The sequence below is a fragment of the Manis pentadactyla genome, chromosome 7 (genome assembly GCF_030020395.1).
Source record: "Manis pentadactyla isolate mManPen7 chromosome 7, mManPen7.hap1, whole genome shotgun sequence".
NCBI lineage: Eukaryota > Metazoa > Chordata > Mammalia > Pholidota > Manidae > Manis > Manis pentadactyla.
Genome location: NC_080025.1, coordinates 55,417,593 through 55,437,275, shown reverse-complemented (window position 1 = coordinate 55,437,275; position 19,683 = coordinate 55,417,593). Strand labels below are relative to the sequence as shown.

The window sequence follows — 19,683 nt, the reverse complement described above, 5'->3', positions numbered from 1 at the left end:
ATTCAATGAGACCGAAAAATGACAATGGAATGTTCTTGGGGTGAAAGCATTCATACCCAACTTTATTCCCACAGTGGCAGGTCAATCACTAGAATCCCACCCACTCAGAGCGAGTCTGCATGCAGCAAGCTGGTCTCTGCCCCTGGGCCTCTCTGCCCCCGCAGCTGTTCCAGTCTCTGTCCTCAGCGCTGCCACCACTCCAGCCCCTGCTCTGCTCTCCTGCAGCCTTGCAGCCCTGCCACCGTGTCGTGCAGAGCACTGGGTGGAGCTCTTTATATAAAGTCATTAGCAACATACTGTCCACATGTATGTATGAGCTAGCTGACCAGGGCCAGGTGAGAATCCTGGCCACAGGAACCTTCACTTTATCCACAATGACACAACTGTTGTGCCATTGAATTGAATTACATACCAATACCCATCTATTTCAGGTTCCTCATGCTGAAGGATAAATTGACCAAATAAAGGAGGTGGTGGTGGTGGTGGAGGATGACAATTTTAACTGGGTGTGAGGAAAATGGCAATGGCAGTTCCTATGGCCAGGATCCTCACCTGACACTAAACTACTTGATGTAATTGGCCTACTGCTAGGCTACTGCTTCCACACCTATAAGCAATGAGCTATTACTAACTGAGTCACTATATAAAGAGCTCTGCCCAGTGGTCTGGATGGAGGCAGAAATGGAGGTGAATTATGGACCCTCAAGCTGCTGGGTACAGATGTGATTCTAGTGCTCAACCTGTCCCTGGGAGAACAAAGCCAGGTATAAACCCTTTTACCCCAAGAATGCTCCATTGTCATTTCTTGGTCTCACCGAAACCATAGCGAACTTGCCCAGGGCTGAAACCCTCAGGCAAGACACTGGGGTAATTGGTCTTCACTCTTAAAGGGAAATGGAGCTGCTGTCACCAGTGGCAGCAGGGAGGCATTTGAACTGGAACCCAGACATCTAATCCTGCCATGTCCAGGGGGAAAATGTAATGTAAGAGCACCCTACCTCTGAACACACAGACCTTCAAAACCTCAGAATCCTCAGGAAGGGAGTTTGGTAAACATCTGGTAAAGAGATGTTTGCTCAAGACAGGGAACATGAAATGGGAATAAAGAAAGAAGATCATAAATACCAACTATAGCCTCTTTAGTTTACAGAAATGAAGGTTGGTGGTGGAGAAAAATCACAGAAATGAAATACAGACATTCAATCTCCATCTGTGTTTCTCAGTATGTGATACTTTGTATTTATACATTTGTATTATAAAACAAAATATATTTAATGTACTTTATCTCCTTTCTTTCTCCCACAATTCTACACTTGGTGCATGTTGATGGTGAACATTATCATTCTGATTGTAAGTTGCAGTACACGCATCAAGACTGATTGTAGCAGAAATGGACAAGGAATAGAGGCAATGGAGCCCAGGAACTTAGAGCCGACGCCCTCAGTAGGAGATGGGCTTCGGGCTGGTTCCCCTGAGGACAGGGTGAATGTGCTTTCAGATGCTGAGTGAAGGCAACGCTATGTTTGGTAGAAGCATATGCTTTTGTTTTAGAAGAAAAAAATGGGACGAAAAATATATTAAGAAGTCAAAGAGGTGATCTATAGTGGACATTTGTGATTTTTTGATGTCTGGCATCAAAATCCTACTGTGGAAGATTCCAAAGGTAAGTGGAGGCAGAACTCCCCTCCTGCCACCAAAGCCAAGGGCATCAAATATTTGCTCTTCTCACTCCCTGGCAGCCAGGGCAATGAGGAGGCTCCACTGACTGGAAACCCCCACTAGGCATATTGAGTGACACATGATGCAGAGGCAGCCGAAGTTTGACTGGACGATGGAGAGTGTCCAGTGGGGCTCCTGGGGTTCAATCTTAGATACATTCCCAGATGCATAATTGTCCTTGGTTACCTTTTCTCCAGCCATTTCTTCCATTTATGTGCTACCAGGTATCCGTTCAATAAATGTTTCCTGCTTAATAAGCTATCGTTGGTTTTCAGTCTTTGCAACCAAGAATTCACGTTGGTAAAATCATATTTAATTCATTTGTAATTATTTGGATTCTTTGCATTGTTAATATAAGTAGCACAATGAATTATTCCCAGAGCTTTTCTCCCTGTTTAAGATGATTTTCTTAATATACCGTTCAACATTACCAAATTACTTTGCAATGTATCAGATACTGTTTCACCGAAGCTTTGCCTTGGGTACATCTTAAACCACTGATAGAGCCAGTACAGGACATTAGAATTTTTCATCTGACATTATCAAGAAAGATTTTCACACATGTACATTTTGAAAGATAACCAAAGCTTCTCAAACACCAAAGTTGAGAAAGCTTAACCACTTTTTAATTGCAATCTTTCCAAAGTACTTGATGTGCTTCCTAACCTCATCAGACCGCCATCCCCGGAGCCCGCAGAGGCGATGGGTTCACTTTGCCCTTGCGCGTGGCTCTGCGGAGCACTGTGCTTCCCTCCTGGCTGGGGAATGTTCTGTCTCTCCAGACTTCAACTGGGAAGTCAGAGCACAGAAACTCTTCCCTCTTTAACCATGTCCACACTCTCTGGCCTGTTGCTTACACTGTCTTTGACCATTGAAAAGGTAGATCACTGAATGTTGCTATTGCAAACAGATAACCATGCCTGTAAAATTAAGTGTTCCACCCTCTACATTGGAGTAAACAATTTAGACTCTACAACAGCTATATTTTTCGACTCTCTTCATCTTGTGTGTCATTTGTTGGTATCTTCCGTAAGTCTTAAGTGCTAGACCTGTGAAGCATTACAATCATATATTTCAAGAGACTGCCATCCCATAGAAAAGTTTCATTCTATTCTTCAGAATCTCCCAGGAAACTGCAATTTTCCTGAATAAAATATATTTTCAGAAATTTCATAGTTACATGTAATCCTAAAGCCCCTTTGTTGACTTTTTAAATCCATTTTTTATGAGTCAGTCCCTTAGGGAAAATGGCTCCAGCTGCTTTTCCTCTTTCTTACATCAATGCTGATGTATATTTTTGCTTATTCAAAACTGTGGGGACAAATTCCTGTAAAATAATCCCTCTACAGGATAGCTTTCACAAACAAGCAATACTCTATATATAATCACACATGCAAAAAAAGTTAATGTGAAATCATAGACCCATTTTGAAATGAGGCAATCTGATCTTTTATAAACAACAATAACATGATTGCTAGTCTTTTAAAAATAAGTAGATTTTACAGCAAAAATGCCTGCAAATTATAAAACATAGTTCAGTATTTATCTTTTTGAATATTGTTCTAGTACCATGTGGGGAAATGGAATCCTTTGGTGGAGAGAATGAATATGTAGAAAAGTGGGTGTAAGAACAAGTTACATTTTGAATTGTATGCGTTTTATTCAGGATAGAACAATAGTGTTATAGATAGAGCAAGCCTAAATTAAAACATAAGACAATCTAGTACATGCCATCCTTTATTTTCATCTTTGTTTTAGAGACACTGATTTATTTTGTTTAAATTTATTGTGGTAAGAACATTTAATATGAGCGCTACCCTCATAACATGTTTGAATGTATATTATCACCGACTGTGCATGTAATGCCCAGCAGATCTTTAGAACTTCCTCATCTTGCTTAGCTGAAACTTTATAGCTGTTGATTGATAACTCCCATTCCTCAACCCCAGCTGCTGGCAATTTATTTAACCTTTCAGTTCACTGGAAATGAGTATTAGTAAATAGAATATTTAGATTTATGCTGGCATATGTAACTCACTATTTTTAAGTAGGAAAGGGAAAGGAAGGCCAGAGGAAAGGTTTCTGAAAGCAGAGACAGTCTCTTTACTTGCCCTTTCTTTTCTTTGAAGCAGCTTTCCCTTGGCCCAGTCCTCCCGCCCAGCCCTGGGGGCGGGTGTGCGGCACAGAGAGGGCTTGGGGAAGGGCGGGCAGAGCAGGCCGAGCGTTTGCGTTTCCCAAGTTCAGCGCAGCTCCTTAGGTTTCCATGTCAGAAGCCAGAGAAGGCACAGGCTGATTTTGTACTGTAACTCTAACTATAGCAGGTAGCATATTTCTTTTCCTGCTCAACAATTTCATTTTTAATGGCAATGGCTTGATCCTCCAACTGTTTCAGTTGATCAGCTTTTTCTTGTCTACTTAGATGCAAATCTTGGATCTTCTTTTCTAAATCTGAGAGAAGAAAATGAAGTAAATGATATATTTTCACTTGATAGAACCGTCCTGGATACCCACACTACACCAAACACAGGGATTTATATGTCTTTTAAAGATGTGTGTAGTTTTGTGTTCTGATTCAATGGATAAAACATTTATTTCCATCAGACTTCTCAAAGTTTTCACATAAATCAGAGCAAATTGATATTTTTGTCTAAAAATATTCTACATCTGGAGGCATTTATCAGTGTGAGTCTAACGCTAGTTAGAATTTATTAGAAATGAAAAGACAGAGGTGGGCTTGATTGTATTTGGTGAAGTGCTATACTTTTAAGTTTACTTTTTAACATGTGTTCATCACTTTAGGATTTCCTAATTTTTCTGGGAAAAGGACTGACATTTTCATTTCTTCATTCTCTTCTGCTGATATTGAAGTCCCTGAACAACAAAAGCAAAGGGATGCCATTCACTCCTGTCCATCCATGCATCCACCTATCCATCCATTCATTCTCCATTCAACAAACACATGGCAATTACAGTAAACCCTGTCAAAGATCCTGTTCGGTAGTGGGTGGAAGAGCTACAGGGGGCTGAAGTTAACAGTGGGAGGTGGTCTTTGGAAAGTGGCTGACCTGGGCGTGAAGTAGATACTTCACAAAGGAAGGTAAGTGTCCAAGTTCACTGACCAGATCACACCTGATCCTTAGCTGGTCTGGGGAAATCCCAGCATGAGTTTAGAGGAAGGAACCAGATTGCTGAGGAAATTTGAAACTGTCCTGTGAAAAGTTGACTTAACTAGTGATGTTCAATGTGCTATAGCTATTTGCAAGTATTTGAGGACCAGAAAAGCACAGTAAATATATTTTTGTCATCCTAAGAAAACATAATGAAATCAGCAGTGAAAATTCCATGAAGGGAGATTTTTTGTCTGAATATAAGAACTTTCTAGTAAAGCCTTTGAGAGACTACAGAGTGGATATGAACAGTAAGCATTCATCACTGAAAACTCTCAGATATTTGTCATTTGAGATTTAAAAGGAGATTCAGCACTAGAAGTACATCTGTACTAAAAGAAAACAAGACCCCTGTGTTTCTAACACGCACGTGTCTAAGATTGTGAGGTCACTGGCATTTGCCCCTGCAGACACTGCTCCATCCTGCTCTGCGTCCTGGAGAGCTAGCCTCTGTGGATGATGGCCCCTGGCTCCCTTGACCTCTGGCTTTCATTCACACTCAGCCACTGCCATTTCTGAGAGGTGATGGGAGGGTGGTAAGAGCCAGTGACCTCTGTCCCTCAAGCAGCAAGGTGCCTGCAGGTCTTACATTTCTCTGCAACAGCTCCTGCAAGGTGGCCCATCCGTGCCCTCGGGTGTTCACAGAGCCACCTCACAGCACTCGAACCCGTGTCCTGCTGCTCCCTCAGGCCCAGGGATGCTGATGGCTTCTCCCCACTACCAGTTGCCTAGTACCTCCCCACCCTCAGTTGAGTTCCTTAATTCCTGAGCCATTTTTTAGTTCCTCCTGTCAAGAAGTAGATTCTATTTACCTTTCCTCAAACCAGGTCAGGCTTTGCAAGTTGTTGTGACCAATAGAAAGTGGATGAAATGATGTTGCAGGACCTCAAGCCTTGTGGCTTCTGTGCTTATCTCCTGGAACCCTGATAAAACCATGCCATAAAGCAGCCTGGCATGGAAGCCCCCATGGAGAGAGGTCCTGCATCTCAGCTAAGCCCACCCTGGGGGACCAGACAGCCAACCCCTCAGCCCAATGCAGCTGCTTGAGCAACGCACAGGACACCTGTGGAGGGGACACCCAGGCACCCACAGAGAAAGAATTCATGGCTGTCATTTAAGCCATTGATTCTGGGGGTGGTTTAATGTGCAATGAATATGTAACTGAGACAACACCACTTATAAATACATGGTGCAGCGTCACGTCCAAATGTGCTTTCTGTTTCTTGCTGGGACCCTGACAGACACAAAGTTCCATGGAAGGACTTCGGCACTACTGGGCAGAGTAATTGTGTCTATGTGTGTTGGGGAGATGTTCTGTGTATTACAGGGTGTTTAGCAACATTCCTGGCCTCCATCCACTAGATGCTAGTTGTACCTGCTAGTTGTGACAAGCATAAATGTCTTCAGATATTTTTATCCCCAGTGGAGGGGATAAACTGGCTGAGAACCACTGAATTAGGGAAAGGGAGTTTCAAGGCGACAAGTCAAAAAAAAATCTCTGTTATGATTAACGCAGAGTAGATAGATGCTCATTAATACCCTTTGAAGTGGAACCATGCAAGATGCTTGTTACACTGCAGTCCCCAAAACACAGCCCCGGTTCCTACTTCTGTCCCCACAGTGGGCTCACATGGGATTAAGCTGTGTCAAAATCAATTGAAATTGGTATAAATTCTACCAGGATGGTGAAGTACTATGTAACTGTTGACTTGGTGGAGGAGTGTAAGAGCAGACAGAACTCCCTACAACCCAGCAGCTCCACTTGGAGGGATTTATCCACAGGAAATGGGACCTGAGAGACACCTGCACCCCCACGGTCACTGCAGTGCTTATTCACAACGGCAGTGACCTGGGTGTCTGTCAGCAGGTGAATGGATAAAGGAAATGTGATAAAGAAAATATATAAAATTCAGGCATAAAAAGAAGGAAATCCTGAAATCCTGCCACTTAACAACAACATAGACAAACCTGGATGATGCTGTGCGAAGTGAAAATAAGCCAGAGACAGAAAGCCAAATACTGTGGTCACAATTGTGGAATCTAAAAAGAAAGCTGAACTCATAGGAGCAGAAGTTAGGGCGGACAGGAGAAATGATGGGGAGCTGTTGGTCACAGGGGCCACACTTCCAGGTAAGAAATGCGCAAGTTCTGGGGATCAAAGGTACAGCATGGTGCTGACTATAGTTAATGACATGGGATTGTGTGAGTAGAGCCTAAGCATTCTCACCACAACAAGGAAAAAGGTACTGTGAGAGGTGAGGTATGTGTTAACTTAATTGCAGTGATCACTTCACAATGTATACAACACGTCCATCAAATCATCACATTAAATATTTGCAATTCTATTTGTCAGTTATACCTCAATAAAGCTGGGAAAAAAGGAATAGATAGATACCTGTTATTCTTCTTATCTTGTCCTCTGTATCCTCAGCCAGTTTTTCTGCTGCGTCTTTGAGCCGTTGCACTTTCCCTAAGGTTTCCTTTGTCAGTCCTATGGTGCTTGTCTTACGTTGGAGAGCAGCATATTGATTTTTCAGCTCTACAAACTCCTGTAACAGAGCAACACTCCAATCAGGAAATATTTATCCAGCATGTACACATGTCTGCCTGATACTGTCCAGGAAACGAGTAAGAGGAAACCATAACCCAGTCAGTCAATGTGCTTGAGCTACTCAGGTATTTCCAGCAGGGCCTTGTTTGCATTGTTAGTTTCTTTTCAGGTTGAAAAAAATCTCAGCTTTAGTTAATTTAAAAAATGTCTTTGTTACAAAGTGTCAATCGTTATTCCAAGTTAAGGCAACTATTTATGAGGCACCAAGGGTCTGTCCTGAGCTACACTGAGGTAGGAGAAAGAGAGGACAGAACTGTCCCAGTCCTGCACTTGACAAGCATCTGTGCCATCGGCTGAACAGCTGCGTGTCCATGAAGAAGGGCAGAGGGAGCGGTGAAGATTTAGAGGCAGCAAGGATGCATTACTGGGTTGGCAAAAGGTAAGACAGAGATGAGGCTGGAAGGGCAGCAGAAGTGCTAGTGTGAACTGTTGCCTCAGTTTCAGAATAGAAACCTTTGCCTTCACCTGAATGGCTGATAACCTGAGATAGATGGACAAAGGCCAGACCTAGGAATGGATACATAAGTGGAAGGAGTGTGGGCAGAAGGTACCTTTCTCAACCTCCCTTCTGTAGAAAATATTCTCAACTCCCACCAGTGGGAAATGTACCTAGTACATTTGGAGTTAAAGCAAGGGAATAGACCAATTGTAAGAACACTTTAACATTTTTCTTTTAAGCTACTATATTAACTCAATCAACCAAAGATTTCCTGCTAAGAAAATGAGTTGATAGTTTCTGTCAGCAACTTAAATTAATAGTTCATTTTGACAACTGCTTAATTAACCACTGCAATTTTTGTAATTTGAGCTGTTCTCTTTGGCAGATGACTTTCACTTTTCTTTATGTTATGTGAGTTAAATAGAATAAAGGGTAACTACATGCAAGATAGACCAATGATATCAATTGTGAAAGTTTGGAAGTTTAGGACAACTTTGACTAGGACACCACTGGTAATATTAGGAAGATCAGAGGAGTAAACACTCCAACGTAAACTGGCCAAAGGACTTGTCTTCTCCAGAGACAGTTCTCTGCTGCATAAGAGCTTTCATGCCCATTGGGATCCCTACAAATATACACCCCTGAGTGTGGACCAGCATGAAAGGAAATGCTAACAAACGGTACAAAAATCTGCAGTTGAAAGATTATCTTTTACAGAAATGCTGTGTGTCTGCCCCTGGTGGCAGTGGCAGGAGTAATGACCTCCTCCAGGCCCCCAGCCTGGCGTCGGGCCGACTCAGCCTGCGCTTTCACACGGGTGGCTTGGTCTTGATTCCTTTGCACTGTGGTCTGCAGTCGGGGAAGTCCATCCTCCAGCCCTGACTGCTGCTGTGCTAAGTCCAGCTCATTCTTAGTCTCCTTGGCTTGATTTTCGGCCTGTTGTTGATTGGAAGACCAGAAAGGAGAAAGTCTATGTAACAAACAGTCGAGAAAATAAATGATATAATTTCCCCTCAGACACTAAGCTAGGTGTAAAGAGAAATAAAATCATTCCTTTGTTTTTGTTTCATTAAAAAAAAAAGCCAAAATATGTCATACATACAAAAGGGTCTAAAAGAAAATATGACACACATCCCTGTACCCACCCACCAGCCAGTTTAAGGCTAAAGCACTGCCGGTGAGCCACTGTCTCCATGTACTACTCCCCACGTATCTCTTCTCTTTCCTCTGAAGGGGGGTCTAACATTGTCCTTCTACGTACTTCTACGTGCTTTTTACTCTATGTTATGCAGTATTTCTAACAATGCACAGTATTTTCTATTTTTTAACTTTATACAATTAGATCATACTGTGGATTTTCTGCAACTTGAACTTTTTAATTCAAAATTATGCTTGTACAAATAACCTAGGTTAATTTGCATAGCTGTTTTTTAATTTTTTATCAATTTAAAGCATGCCCTTGTTAGAATATACAACAATTTATTTTTCTATTCTGTGGTTAATAAAGGTGGCTTCTAACTTTTTTGCCCCTCCCAAACAATAATGAACATCTTAGACTTGTTCCCTGTTTCAATGACTACATTTGTCTTATCGCAAAGCCACATCTGCTTGGTCATTTGTCAGCTCCTGTCTCTTATTCTTTGGTCATACTTTCCTATGTTCTTCAATATTCTTAAACATAATACACATTCTTATTTTTTTTTTAATCTCCAATAACAGTAACACCTGCAGTCCCTTACATTCTGATTCTGTTGTTTCCTGTTTATGGTGATTCTTGCTTAGGGTAGCTTGCTTCTTAGGTGTTTTGGGGGAATTCTCTGAGGCTCAGTTTAAAGGGCGTTCCTTTGGAGGGGATTTCTGGTTGCCTCTTCCAGGCATCTGAGTGCACTACCAATCTAGGACCATTTTAAAGGACATTTTTACCTTGGGGTGTTGGGGTCACCCAGGTAGTGTGAACACTAGTCCCAAATGCATGTGAGAGCTAGCCTGTGGTTAGCAATTCTTAGTGAACACTTCTCAGAGGCAAATGCCTTTACTGGTACTCTCCCTCCCTCTCATTCTCCCCCCCACCTCTGTGTGTGTGTGTGTGTGTGTGTGTGTAGAACAGTGTACCATGTCACTGAGGAGTTCTGCCTTTGGGCTCACAGCTCTCTGTAGGGTCTTATTCCCTCCTTGTGTGGGCTTTGTTTCCTGCCTGTTTTGCATGGTGACCATCAAAACCAACATCACGCACACCAGGGACTGGCAGATGCCCTCTGCTTGATCACCTCTGGATTTGTGCTTTCCTGTCATTTTTGGCCTCTGGAATTTCCTCTATTTATTACTGCTTTGGCTATGCATTATCCTATCTACCATATTTACTTTTTTCCTGCTGGGAACTGGTCCACCACATTTTTAGAAATGGAAGTCCCTTCCCGTGCCCTTGCACACATGTGGCAGTTTTCTAGAGAGGAATTTGCAAACTTTTTCTGTAAAGGGCCAGGTAGTAAATATTGTACACTTTGTGGTCCACAAAGTCTCTTTTGCAACTATTCAACTCTGTGCCATTATTGGGCAAAAGCAGCCATAGAGGTATGTGGCTGTATTCCAATAAAACTCTGTAACTCTGTATACAAAAGCAGTTGGTGAACCCATTTGGCCCATGGGCTGTATTTTGTCAACACATTCTAGGGTGATGCCTAGAAGGGGAAAAAGCCTTCTATGTTTCTGTTTTTCTAGCTAGCCTACACATACGACCTCTTCACATCTAAGGGTTTTATTTCCTATGCACTATTGCCTGTTCTGCTGCCCTCTGTCTTTTCAAGATGCATGTATTTAGACATGTAAAACCCAGCTGAAGGGCAGAGACTGCAGAACTCACCATCCGTAGCGGGGGAAATGTGCTAGAGAATGGAGCCTTCACCCCCAGGGGACTAGGTCCTGTCCTGTCCTTCAGCTGCCAGGCTCCCTCTCCTGGATCTATCATGGGGGTTAAACCAGGGCTTTGCTCCCACCAAACTCTGGATGGAACACGTTCTTTTCGGTAAGATATTTTTGCAGTCTTAGTATATTCTGATGAGATTTCATGCACATTTAGTTACAGAAACCTGACAACAATTAATTTTATTTCTTTAAAGTCTTACTTTCCCTGATATCAGATGGGATACACTTTGGCGTCAAATCTACCTTTAACTAGCTGTGTGACCTTAGTCATGTCACTTAACCTCTCTGAGTCTTAGTTTCTTCATTTATAAGCTGGCAGAATTACCTGCTGTGTCCCCCAGGATTGGTCAACAAAAAAATGAAATGATGCTATGAGACTTCTGCATAGAATATTAATTACATGAATGCACCACCATAATCTTTTTTTATCCTTATAATAATCCCATCAATAGGTAAGGCAAGCATGACATTGGCACACATAAAAACTGTACTGTCTCTGCACTCAAAATCTATCTCAGGTTAGTTCCAAGAAGAGAAATACCTGCAGTACATTCTTTTTTATTTTTGTTATCTCTGCAGTCAGCTGTGTGATGGTGGAATTTGCCCATCCTTGAGTGATTTGAACTTGTTGCAATTGATTCAACATTTTGTCAAGACTTAATACAACATTTGCTGCTGCTTTTCTAAGGTAAAATATTAACATACCAGATTAGATAAATATATAAAATTATTCATTATTCACCTTGAGAGTTTTGACTCAACCAAAAACCTTACTGAATTATTTATAAAGAAAATTTAAATAACTCTTAAGCAAGGCAAAGTGCTGAAGTCTGCATTTTGAAAAACAGGTATATTTAAATACCAATAAAAACACACATATGCATACTCAGTAGATATAGATTTTGCCACATAGGGAAATCAAGGATACAGGTCTTGTTTCTTCTTAATTTGTCACAAACAGAGAGGTTTGGGGATATAACTGTCAAGCTTTAAACAAAAAACTATCCTCAGCCAATTCCAGTACCCAATTTCTCAAACTTCCACAACATTCCCTAACTTTCTTATTGGAGTGGGGGTGGCAGAGTCAAGAGGTTCCCCAGACAGCAGAGAGAACTAAAGGCCCTGCATTTGCAGGCTGTTTATTCAGGTTTATTTAAGTTTCACTGACATTCCAGCTGCCCAGGGGCCCAGTTAGAGGTTAACATCACAAGCATTCCAAGTGACATGCTATTTTACAGAAATGAGCTCACCTCAAGTCAACATTCACCAGATACTTGGATCTATGAGTTCAAATTCACCTTTGGAAGAATGTACCAAATGAGGGAAATATCAGAAAGCCCTTTGCAAAAGCGTAAGTAGAAATGCTTGTGTGAGAGCAAAAAGAGCTAAATTGCAAAAATTCCCCTTCCAAATCCAGCCCATCCTCTCCTCCCAGTGGAAAAAAGCCTTGTACAAAGACTATTTTTTTAGAGCAGTTTCAGGGCCATGGCAAAACTGAGAGGAAGGTACAAAGATTTCCCATAGACCCCTGCTCCCAACATGCACAGCCTCCCCGCTGTCCACATCCCCACCAGAGTGGGACACCTGTCACCATGGACGAACCTCCACAGACACATCATAATAACCAAAGTCCACAGTTTACTTTGTTAGTGTCCTTTTGAAAGCATTAACACTGCACAGTAAGAATCTGCATGTTCTAAGAACCTGTCATCAACAACATCATTTTTAAAAGTGGTGTGATTGCACTGTAGTTACTTAATCTTCCGAATGTGAAATATGAAAACTAGGAGGGGTTGGACTGACAGTGGAGGCTGGCATATTTCATTTATGTAAGTGGCTGATAAGACAGTGAAGGCAGTCTTAGCTCCTCTGGCAGCCAGAGATGGTGGTAGGTGCCAATGATGTGGCCACTATCTGATTGACCTTATGACCCTGACTCCCAGTACCCCTTGCTCATAAAAACATCAAGAGACCTTTTCCTTTCTGCTTGGCTAAGTCAGCAAGGGCAAAAGGAAGCAGGAGTTAGTTAACTCTGTGCACCGTATATATCATATTACTCCTGGATTATTCCTGGGACACTAGTGTTCATTTCTTCTATTCCTCACCATCATACCTTTTGAGTGTAGTCTCTTTTTTTAAATTGAGATTTTTTTTCAAAATACTACTTATTAAAGTAAATTAAGAAAGTAACAAAAACAGGGACACAGGAAGGGAAAAATACACTGATATTCTCACCACCTGTTAATATTGGCATGTAATCAGTATATGGCATTTACTGGTATATAATGGTAAAAAGAGGTAACAGATTATGAGAAAGGCATTCCGAGTTCAAGGAAAATGGGAAATGAGCATTCTGGCACATTCCCTAATTCCCCAGCTTCCTGAGGCACCTACAAAAAGAGTTTAGCCCTCAATTTGGAGGGTAATTTCATTTGAACATTGTAGCTCCTCAGGCAAGTTTTTTTCAGAAGGCCTTGGCTGACGGTTGGTTAGAGCAAGGGGAGGATATTAGTGCTGTACTTACTCAGCTACCTTCGCCTTCACCAAAACCTTCTGGGCTCCACCTGCTGCTTTATTTAGCCTGTTCTTGTCTGTCCTGTAGTCCTTACAGAGTTGCATCAGCTTCTGTGTTTTGTCAAGTTCATGGGTTAGATTTTGTGATGTTACTGGTAGGTGGATGTCAAGTATAGGATTTGCAACTTTCTCTATGTCCTCTGGAGGCATGTCTTCCTCTTAAATAAGAAGCTGGGTTTTAGTTATTATGTCTCCTTATCAATGGTGTATCTTGTAAATATAACCACAAGGAATTCTAAGTCAAATACACTGATATTGATTATGGGTTCCCAGAATACAGGCATTAGACTATATGTGTCCCACGGAGTCTTCTCCACCCTCAATTTTCCCTTTTCCCTCAAAGCAATATACTGCTTGTGTAGTCCTGAATATATGCTATGCAAATGCTTGTTGGGAAAATGAAAACTACAGACTGAGGATATTGTATATATCCTACAAAATATCCTCCCAAGGATTACTTACTGTAAGTACAGACTCAAAAGCAATGAAAATGTTTAGATGCCTCTCTTTAATACTCAGACACAATGAGTGAACAATCGGGAAGCTCTGGGTTTAGACTCAACAAAACTTGATTCCAATCCTGTATGCCATTAACATGGCTCACAATTTTTGGTCATTTGTATAACTGGGTAACTATACCTGATGCTACTACTCATAGGCCTATTTTCAGAAGGGAATGTGACAAAACAGAGTAAAGTACCAGATGAATAACATATTATAAAGAAATTTGTAAATCCACCTATGCCCTGCTTTTCAGAAAAATAACATTGGCACCTTTTGAGAACTGAGTGGAAGATGGACTGTGTTTGGGGTGATAACTTTTTGTATTCTGTCTCCTTATTGACGTATGATGCTAAACCCACAGGGGAAGTTAGAGATGAATAAGACACATATCTAACCCTTAAGGGGTTTACTATTAAGTGGGGAAATAAAAGTTATTCTATATGAATACTGATTCCACAAGTACACAACTGATAAATGTAAGACAAAATGATGTGGGGTCCAGAGGGAGGAGAAGATACTTGTAAAAGAACTTCAAAAAGGCATTTAAGCCTGGCCTTAGAGGACAGCAGAGATTAACCTTGTGACAGGTTGGGTAAAAGGTGGGGGAAAGGGGTTCCAAGCTGAGGGAACAAGAAACAGTATGAGGATCATTGTTGGAGGAAGAGTGGGGTGTCCAAGTGGGAGGAGTGGAAGTTTGGAAAGGCTGGAACCCCTAATGGGAGGCTAAGGAACTTGGGCTTCATGTAGGAGGCAGTGGGCTTGGGATGATTTTTAGCATTTGATTGTTGACATGACAGGAGTGTGTATGTCCTTCCTGCAGTCAACTTTTCTTCAGCTATTTTGTGTCACAGAAAAGGAAGATTTTTCTCCCTGTAATATTTTTTGAAAACAGTGACTTTTTTTGTGAATAAATTAAAACCATATTTTAAGCAGAATCAGGAGTTGGCTTTTTAAAGAAATAGCAATTCTTTTTATAAAAAACTTCTAATAAAAAGTGAATTTAATTTAATCACATATTCAGTAATCAAACATTCATTGGCATTTATTATGAAATTACAAATGCAAAATTTTTATGAGCACTTTTAGAGGAAATGACGTATAACTTTGTTAATAAGGAATTCAGACTATAAGAAAAATAGTAAGGTGGTCAAAGAATTGCTGAATAGTGTGGCTACTGCATAACTGAATGATAATTTTATTTGGGCTTTATAGCATGGAAAAGAGTAGAACCAGGTGGGGGAAGGGCACTGGCTCCTGGTGACCAAGGCTGTTGGTACCCTGACTAGAGAAGTTTCTTTTAAGGAATATGATTTTTCTCTATGCCTACTCTAATTATTGTTGTGATAATCTGGACAGTTTTTAATTTTTTGATTCCTTTGGTTAACTAAAGTGAAAATTTTCTTTAAAAAAATGTTCCATAGCAATGAGAATTGAGACTAATAAAGGAATAAACCCTATGGCCCAGTTGCAAATTACTGAATTTGGAAGATGGCTCTAAGAAAGCAGGCAGCAGCTGCTTTCTGAACCACTGTTGGGACTTAGGGCCACATCCCATTTTCTTATACAACTGGTCTGGCAGTTTTGATTTTAGTTTTGTTTTGTTGTTTGAATTGATTTGTATCTGTAGAAAAAGCTAACATGTTCCTCAATCCAACCAATTTCTGGATCTGTGTCCTGTTAGTAACAATCTGTCTAGCTAACTCATTGAAAATTTGCTTTGGAACAAACAAAATGACCAATAGATTCCACCCCCATTCATTTTTATGCATTATTTTTGTCATTTTTACAGATTATTTTTACTGCCTAATTTTTTTTCCCCATCTCAACTAGAGTTGCTAGTACAATTTCCAGAATTTCCACAGAGATGGGAAAAAATACTTGGCCACAGAGGTCTCCTAAAAATATGAAACAAATTAGTGAAGTGATTGAGCAAAGACTGTAACAGACATCCCAACTGTTCATTAATTCATGTAGAGAGCGTTAAATTATTGAATTTGGAAGATGGCTCTGGAAAAGAAAGCCTCTTAAGATTAGTTTCATATAGTGTGGTGCCCAAACTGCAGTACTGGCAGGGAGTAAGGTTTCAGGTCAACTCCAGCTATACTATTTGATCTTTATCCTTAACTAATAATTCTCAGGGGTTTAATAAACCTCTCCCAAAATAAGGCACAATGAGGGATAAATTTGTAATTGTAATAATAATTCATAATGCTAATGAATCAAATAGTTCCTTTTGATTAGCCCCAGACAGCCAGCATAAGACCTGGAAAATAGTAATAGCTAAAACTAATATTTTAGATGCCATTTCACTACAGTATTTGATATACTAACCAAAATTTGGCATCCTTTGATCTCATATACTCTGTAGCAGAGAAAGCTATGGAAGCTCACCTCAGGGAATCTGACAGCGTCATCCATGTTGGACTATCCTATTTTTAGAAAAATGCAATAATTTTAAACACCAAACTCATTTGTTTGGAATTTTAACTAAATTCTAGGATTTATTCCTAAGTTAGTCTTATGTAGAAAGCTATAATTTTTTTGGTACAGCTAATATTTGGGGATTATTTTCATGAAAATATTTTAAGTCAAGGGTATATCATGTGTCTAATTTGGACATGTTATTTGCAGTTAATGTAATTTGGACTCAGTTGTTATGTTTGAATATGCATTTTAAAAGAAGAGGAAGAAGGAGCAAAAACTCGTCCTAATAGAAAAAAAAAAAATTACCTAACAAAAACTTTGTTAGTTCTCTGATTAAAAGATTCATTTCTTCTTCTTCAGATTCACTTTGGTTTTTCATATTCCTCAGTTTCTCACTCAGCTGGAAGATAGATTTGGAGCCTTCTGCCAGTTTACTTATATTTTTTATCTGGAATAAGAAAAAAAATAACAATGAGGAAACACTCAACAATTAGGCACATTCTGTGATGTTTAATTTCCTAGCTGTACCAAATAAAACTGTCATTAAAAATGACATAGAAGTCTAGAAATTACACAATAGATTTATTTTCAAGGGCTCTTTAAAGAGATGATATTGTTTTCATTATCATGTTTACTTAGTAACAGAAATTTATGACTTAAGACATTGTTAGTGATCAAATATTGACCTAGTACTAATGACTTTTCCTGATACAAATCTAAAACCCAGATTCTGTTATAATGAGACATTAGCATTCTATAATATCCACAAATTTCACAGAAATTACTGAGGACTAACTTACAGTGGCCATTATGTTTAATAAGCCGAGAGCATTTTTTCTATACAAGTTAAAGTAGCTACTCTTTTAAACATTCCTCAAATTTAAATAGTGTACTTTTTTGAAAGCTAAAAAGACAACATTCCTTCTTTAGTAAATGAGTTTGAACTCAGAGCAGACTACAAAGATAAATCCTAACACTTTGTACACTTGGTGGAGGGATGATAGAACTAAAAGGCTTACGACCTTGAAGAGCAAATTCTTAATTATGTGATTTGAGAAAGGTCATGGACTTTTTCTTGGGATTCCATCAAGTTAGAGAAAGAGAAAAAAAGCAATAGGACAGTATCACCAACATGAACTGTGACAGAAGTAGGACTAATTAGGATCAAACATAATTAGGAAAAAAAATCCCCCTTTATTCTCCCACAAAAGGAGCTTGCTTAATTTGAGCCTTGCAGAGGCTGTGGAAAAGGATTTAATTGTAATCATTGGCAAAAGATTAAACAAGAAAGAAATATTTACATGATTAAAAGTATGTATCTTAGTATTTTTGAGAGTGGTTCCTTATTACTCTGGAGCTTTAATTTTTAGACAGAGTGCAGTTGGTAAGAGAGATCTTAAAAGTTCTCATCACAATGTAACTAGGTAAGGTGATGGATGTCAAGTAAACTTGTGTTAATAATTTCACAATATATGCAGATATCAAACCATTATGTTGTACAACTAAACCTAATACAATGTTATACGTCAATTTTATCTCAATAAAAAATGGATAGGAAGTAAGAATGCATAGGAGTAAAAAGAGAATTCCAGAAATAAATACTCTGGACAGGAAAGCACCACATTAAACAGATGAAATCTCTGCATAGACTTGTTGAGGTTATGTTCAGAAACACAGGGGTTGGTAAATTACTGCCCTCCTACAACATCTCTCTGCAGTCCATGTTCTGTCACAACTGACTCCTGAGAATTCCCTCAGAAGCTCTCTGGTGCTGTTCCCCCTTGTAAGCAAGAGGAAGATAGCACACCATTTTATCAGCATGACAGCCCTGGGCCCACCCTTCTCCAGTGCTCCACGTGTGTACTGATTAAGCCAGATGCTGCTCTTACGTATTTCAGGGGCTATTTTAAAAAGTAATAGGTTAACACAGGGCTTATTTAAATGGTGTGAGATTTCTGTGTTTTGAGAAGGGGCAATAGTTTAAAATTACATGGAACAACTGAGGATTGTTTTAGCCACCGGGATGCAAGGCCAGGATAGGCACTTATTGTGTTCATTGCTGCAATGAAGATCTGGATGAATTCCTAACATCTGGATGAATGTCTGGCTCAGAGGAGGTACTCAATGAATATTTGTTAAAGCAATGAAGAATAACATAAGGGAAAAACTATGCAGCAATACAGAATTATGACTACATAAAATTATTTCTAACATTTAGTGTGTGTAGGGATAGTCTCCAGTTTGGCTAATTTAGAGGCTTGCTCTGATACATTGATATGGATATAAATGTAGACATAGAAGTAGATGTGAATATTGATTTATTTTATTTTATTTTGGCATCATTAATCTATAATTACATGAGGAACATTATGGTTACTAGACTCCCCCCATCACCAAGTCCCCCCCACATACCCCATTACAGCCACTGTCCATCAGCGTAGTAAGATGCTATAGAGTCACTACTTGTCTTCTCTGTGTTGTACAGCCCTCCCTGTGCCCCCCCAACATTATACATTCTAATCATGGTGCCCCCTTTCTTTTTTTTCTCCCTCCCACCCCTTATCCCTCCCTTCCCACCCATCCTCCCCAGTCCCTTTCCCTTTGGTAACTGTTAGTCCATTCTTGGGTTCTGTGATTCTGCTGCTGTTTTGCTCCTTCGGTTTTTTTCTTTGTTCTTATACTCCACAGATGAGTGAAATAATTTGATACTTGTCTTTCTCTGACTGGCTTATTTCACTGAGCATGATACCCTCTAGCTTCATCCATGTTGCAAATGGTAGGATTTGTTTTCTTCTTATGGCTGAATAATATTCCATTGTGTATATGTACCACACCTTTGAATATTGATTTATTTTATATAGTAAACATATGTGCGTAAATATATATGTATTTCATGTATTATGAACTTGGATTCTGGAACATGTGGAGCAAGGTCATGGGACCAGCTGGGGCTTAGGCCCACTGAGGTGAAGCTCACTGTGCAAACTGCTGCTGTGTGTTTGTGTGTGTGTGTGAGTGAGGGCTGTGGTTCTCAGCCCACTCCCAAGCTTGGCCCTCTATCTTCTTCTCAATTCTGAGACCTAGACATCTTCATTTACGTTTCCTTTGTATTCAGGAGTCAGTTTCTATTGCTTGCAAACAAGAATATGGACTGCTATAATATTTAACTTAACTTGGTAAAAAATTCAGCTTTTTAGGAGCTTTTTCTTCTTCATCAAAGGCTCTATGTGTATTGTCAGAGAAGGAGCAAATTAAGAAACACATCACTATTGTATTTTCAAGGCAAATACAGTGTATCCACAGAATACCTACAACTGGAGTCA

At 40.0% G+C, this 19,683-nt stretch overlaps 1 protein-coding gene across 6 annotated transcripts in view; it reads right to left on the bottom strand.

The window, feature by feature from the left end:
- Positions 1-2,067: 2,067 nt before the first annotated feature.
- The window catches only part of LAMB4 (laminin subunit beta 4), a 118,828-nt gene continuing 101,212 nt past the window's right edge, over positions 2,068-19,683 (bottom strand). For all 6 annotated transcript variants that reach the window (XM_057504402.1, XM_057504398.1, XM_057504399.1 and 3 more), the window contains 6 exons: positions 16,667-16,808; positions 13,383-13,590; positions 11,400-11,541; positions 8,699-8,872; positions 7,282-7,435; positions 2,068-4,167 (listed from right to left, as the gene is read on the bottom strand). In XM_057504402.1, the coding sequence (XP_057360385.1) occupies positions 4,028-4,167; positions 7,282-7,435; positions 8,699-8,872; positions 11,400-11,541; positions 13,383-13,590; positions 16,667-16,808 (960 nt within the window). In that variant the 3' untranslated portion in view covers positions 2,068-4,027. The remainder of the gene's footprint in view (positions 4,168-7,281; positions 7,436-8,698; positions 8,873-11,399; positions 11,542-13,382; positions 13,591-16,666; positions 16,809-19,683) is intronic.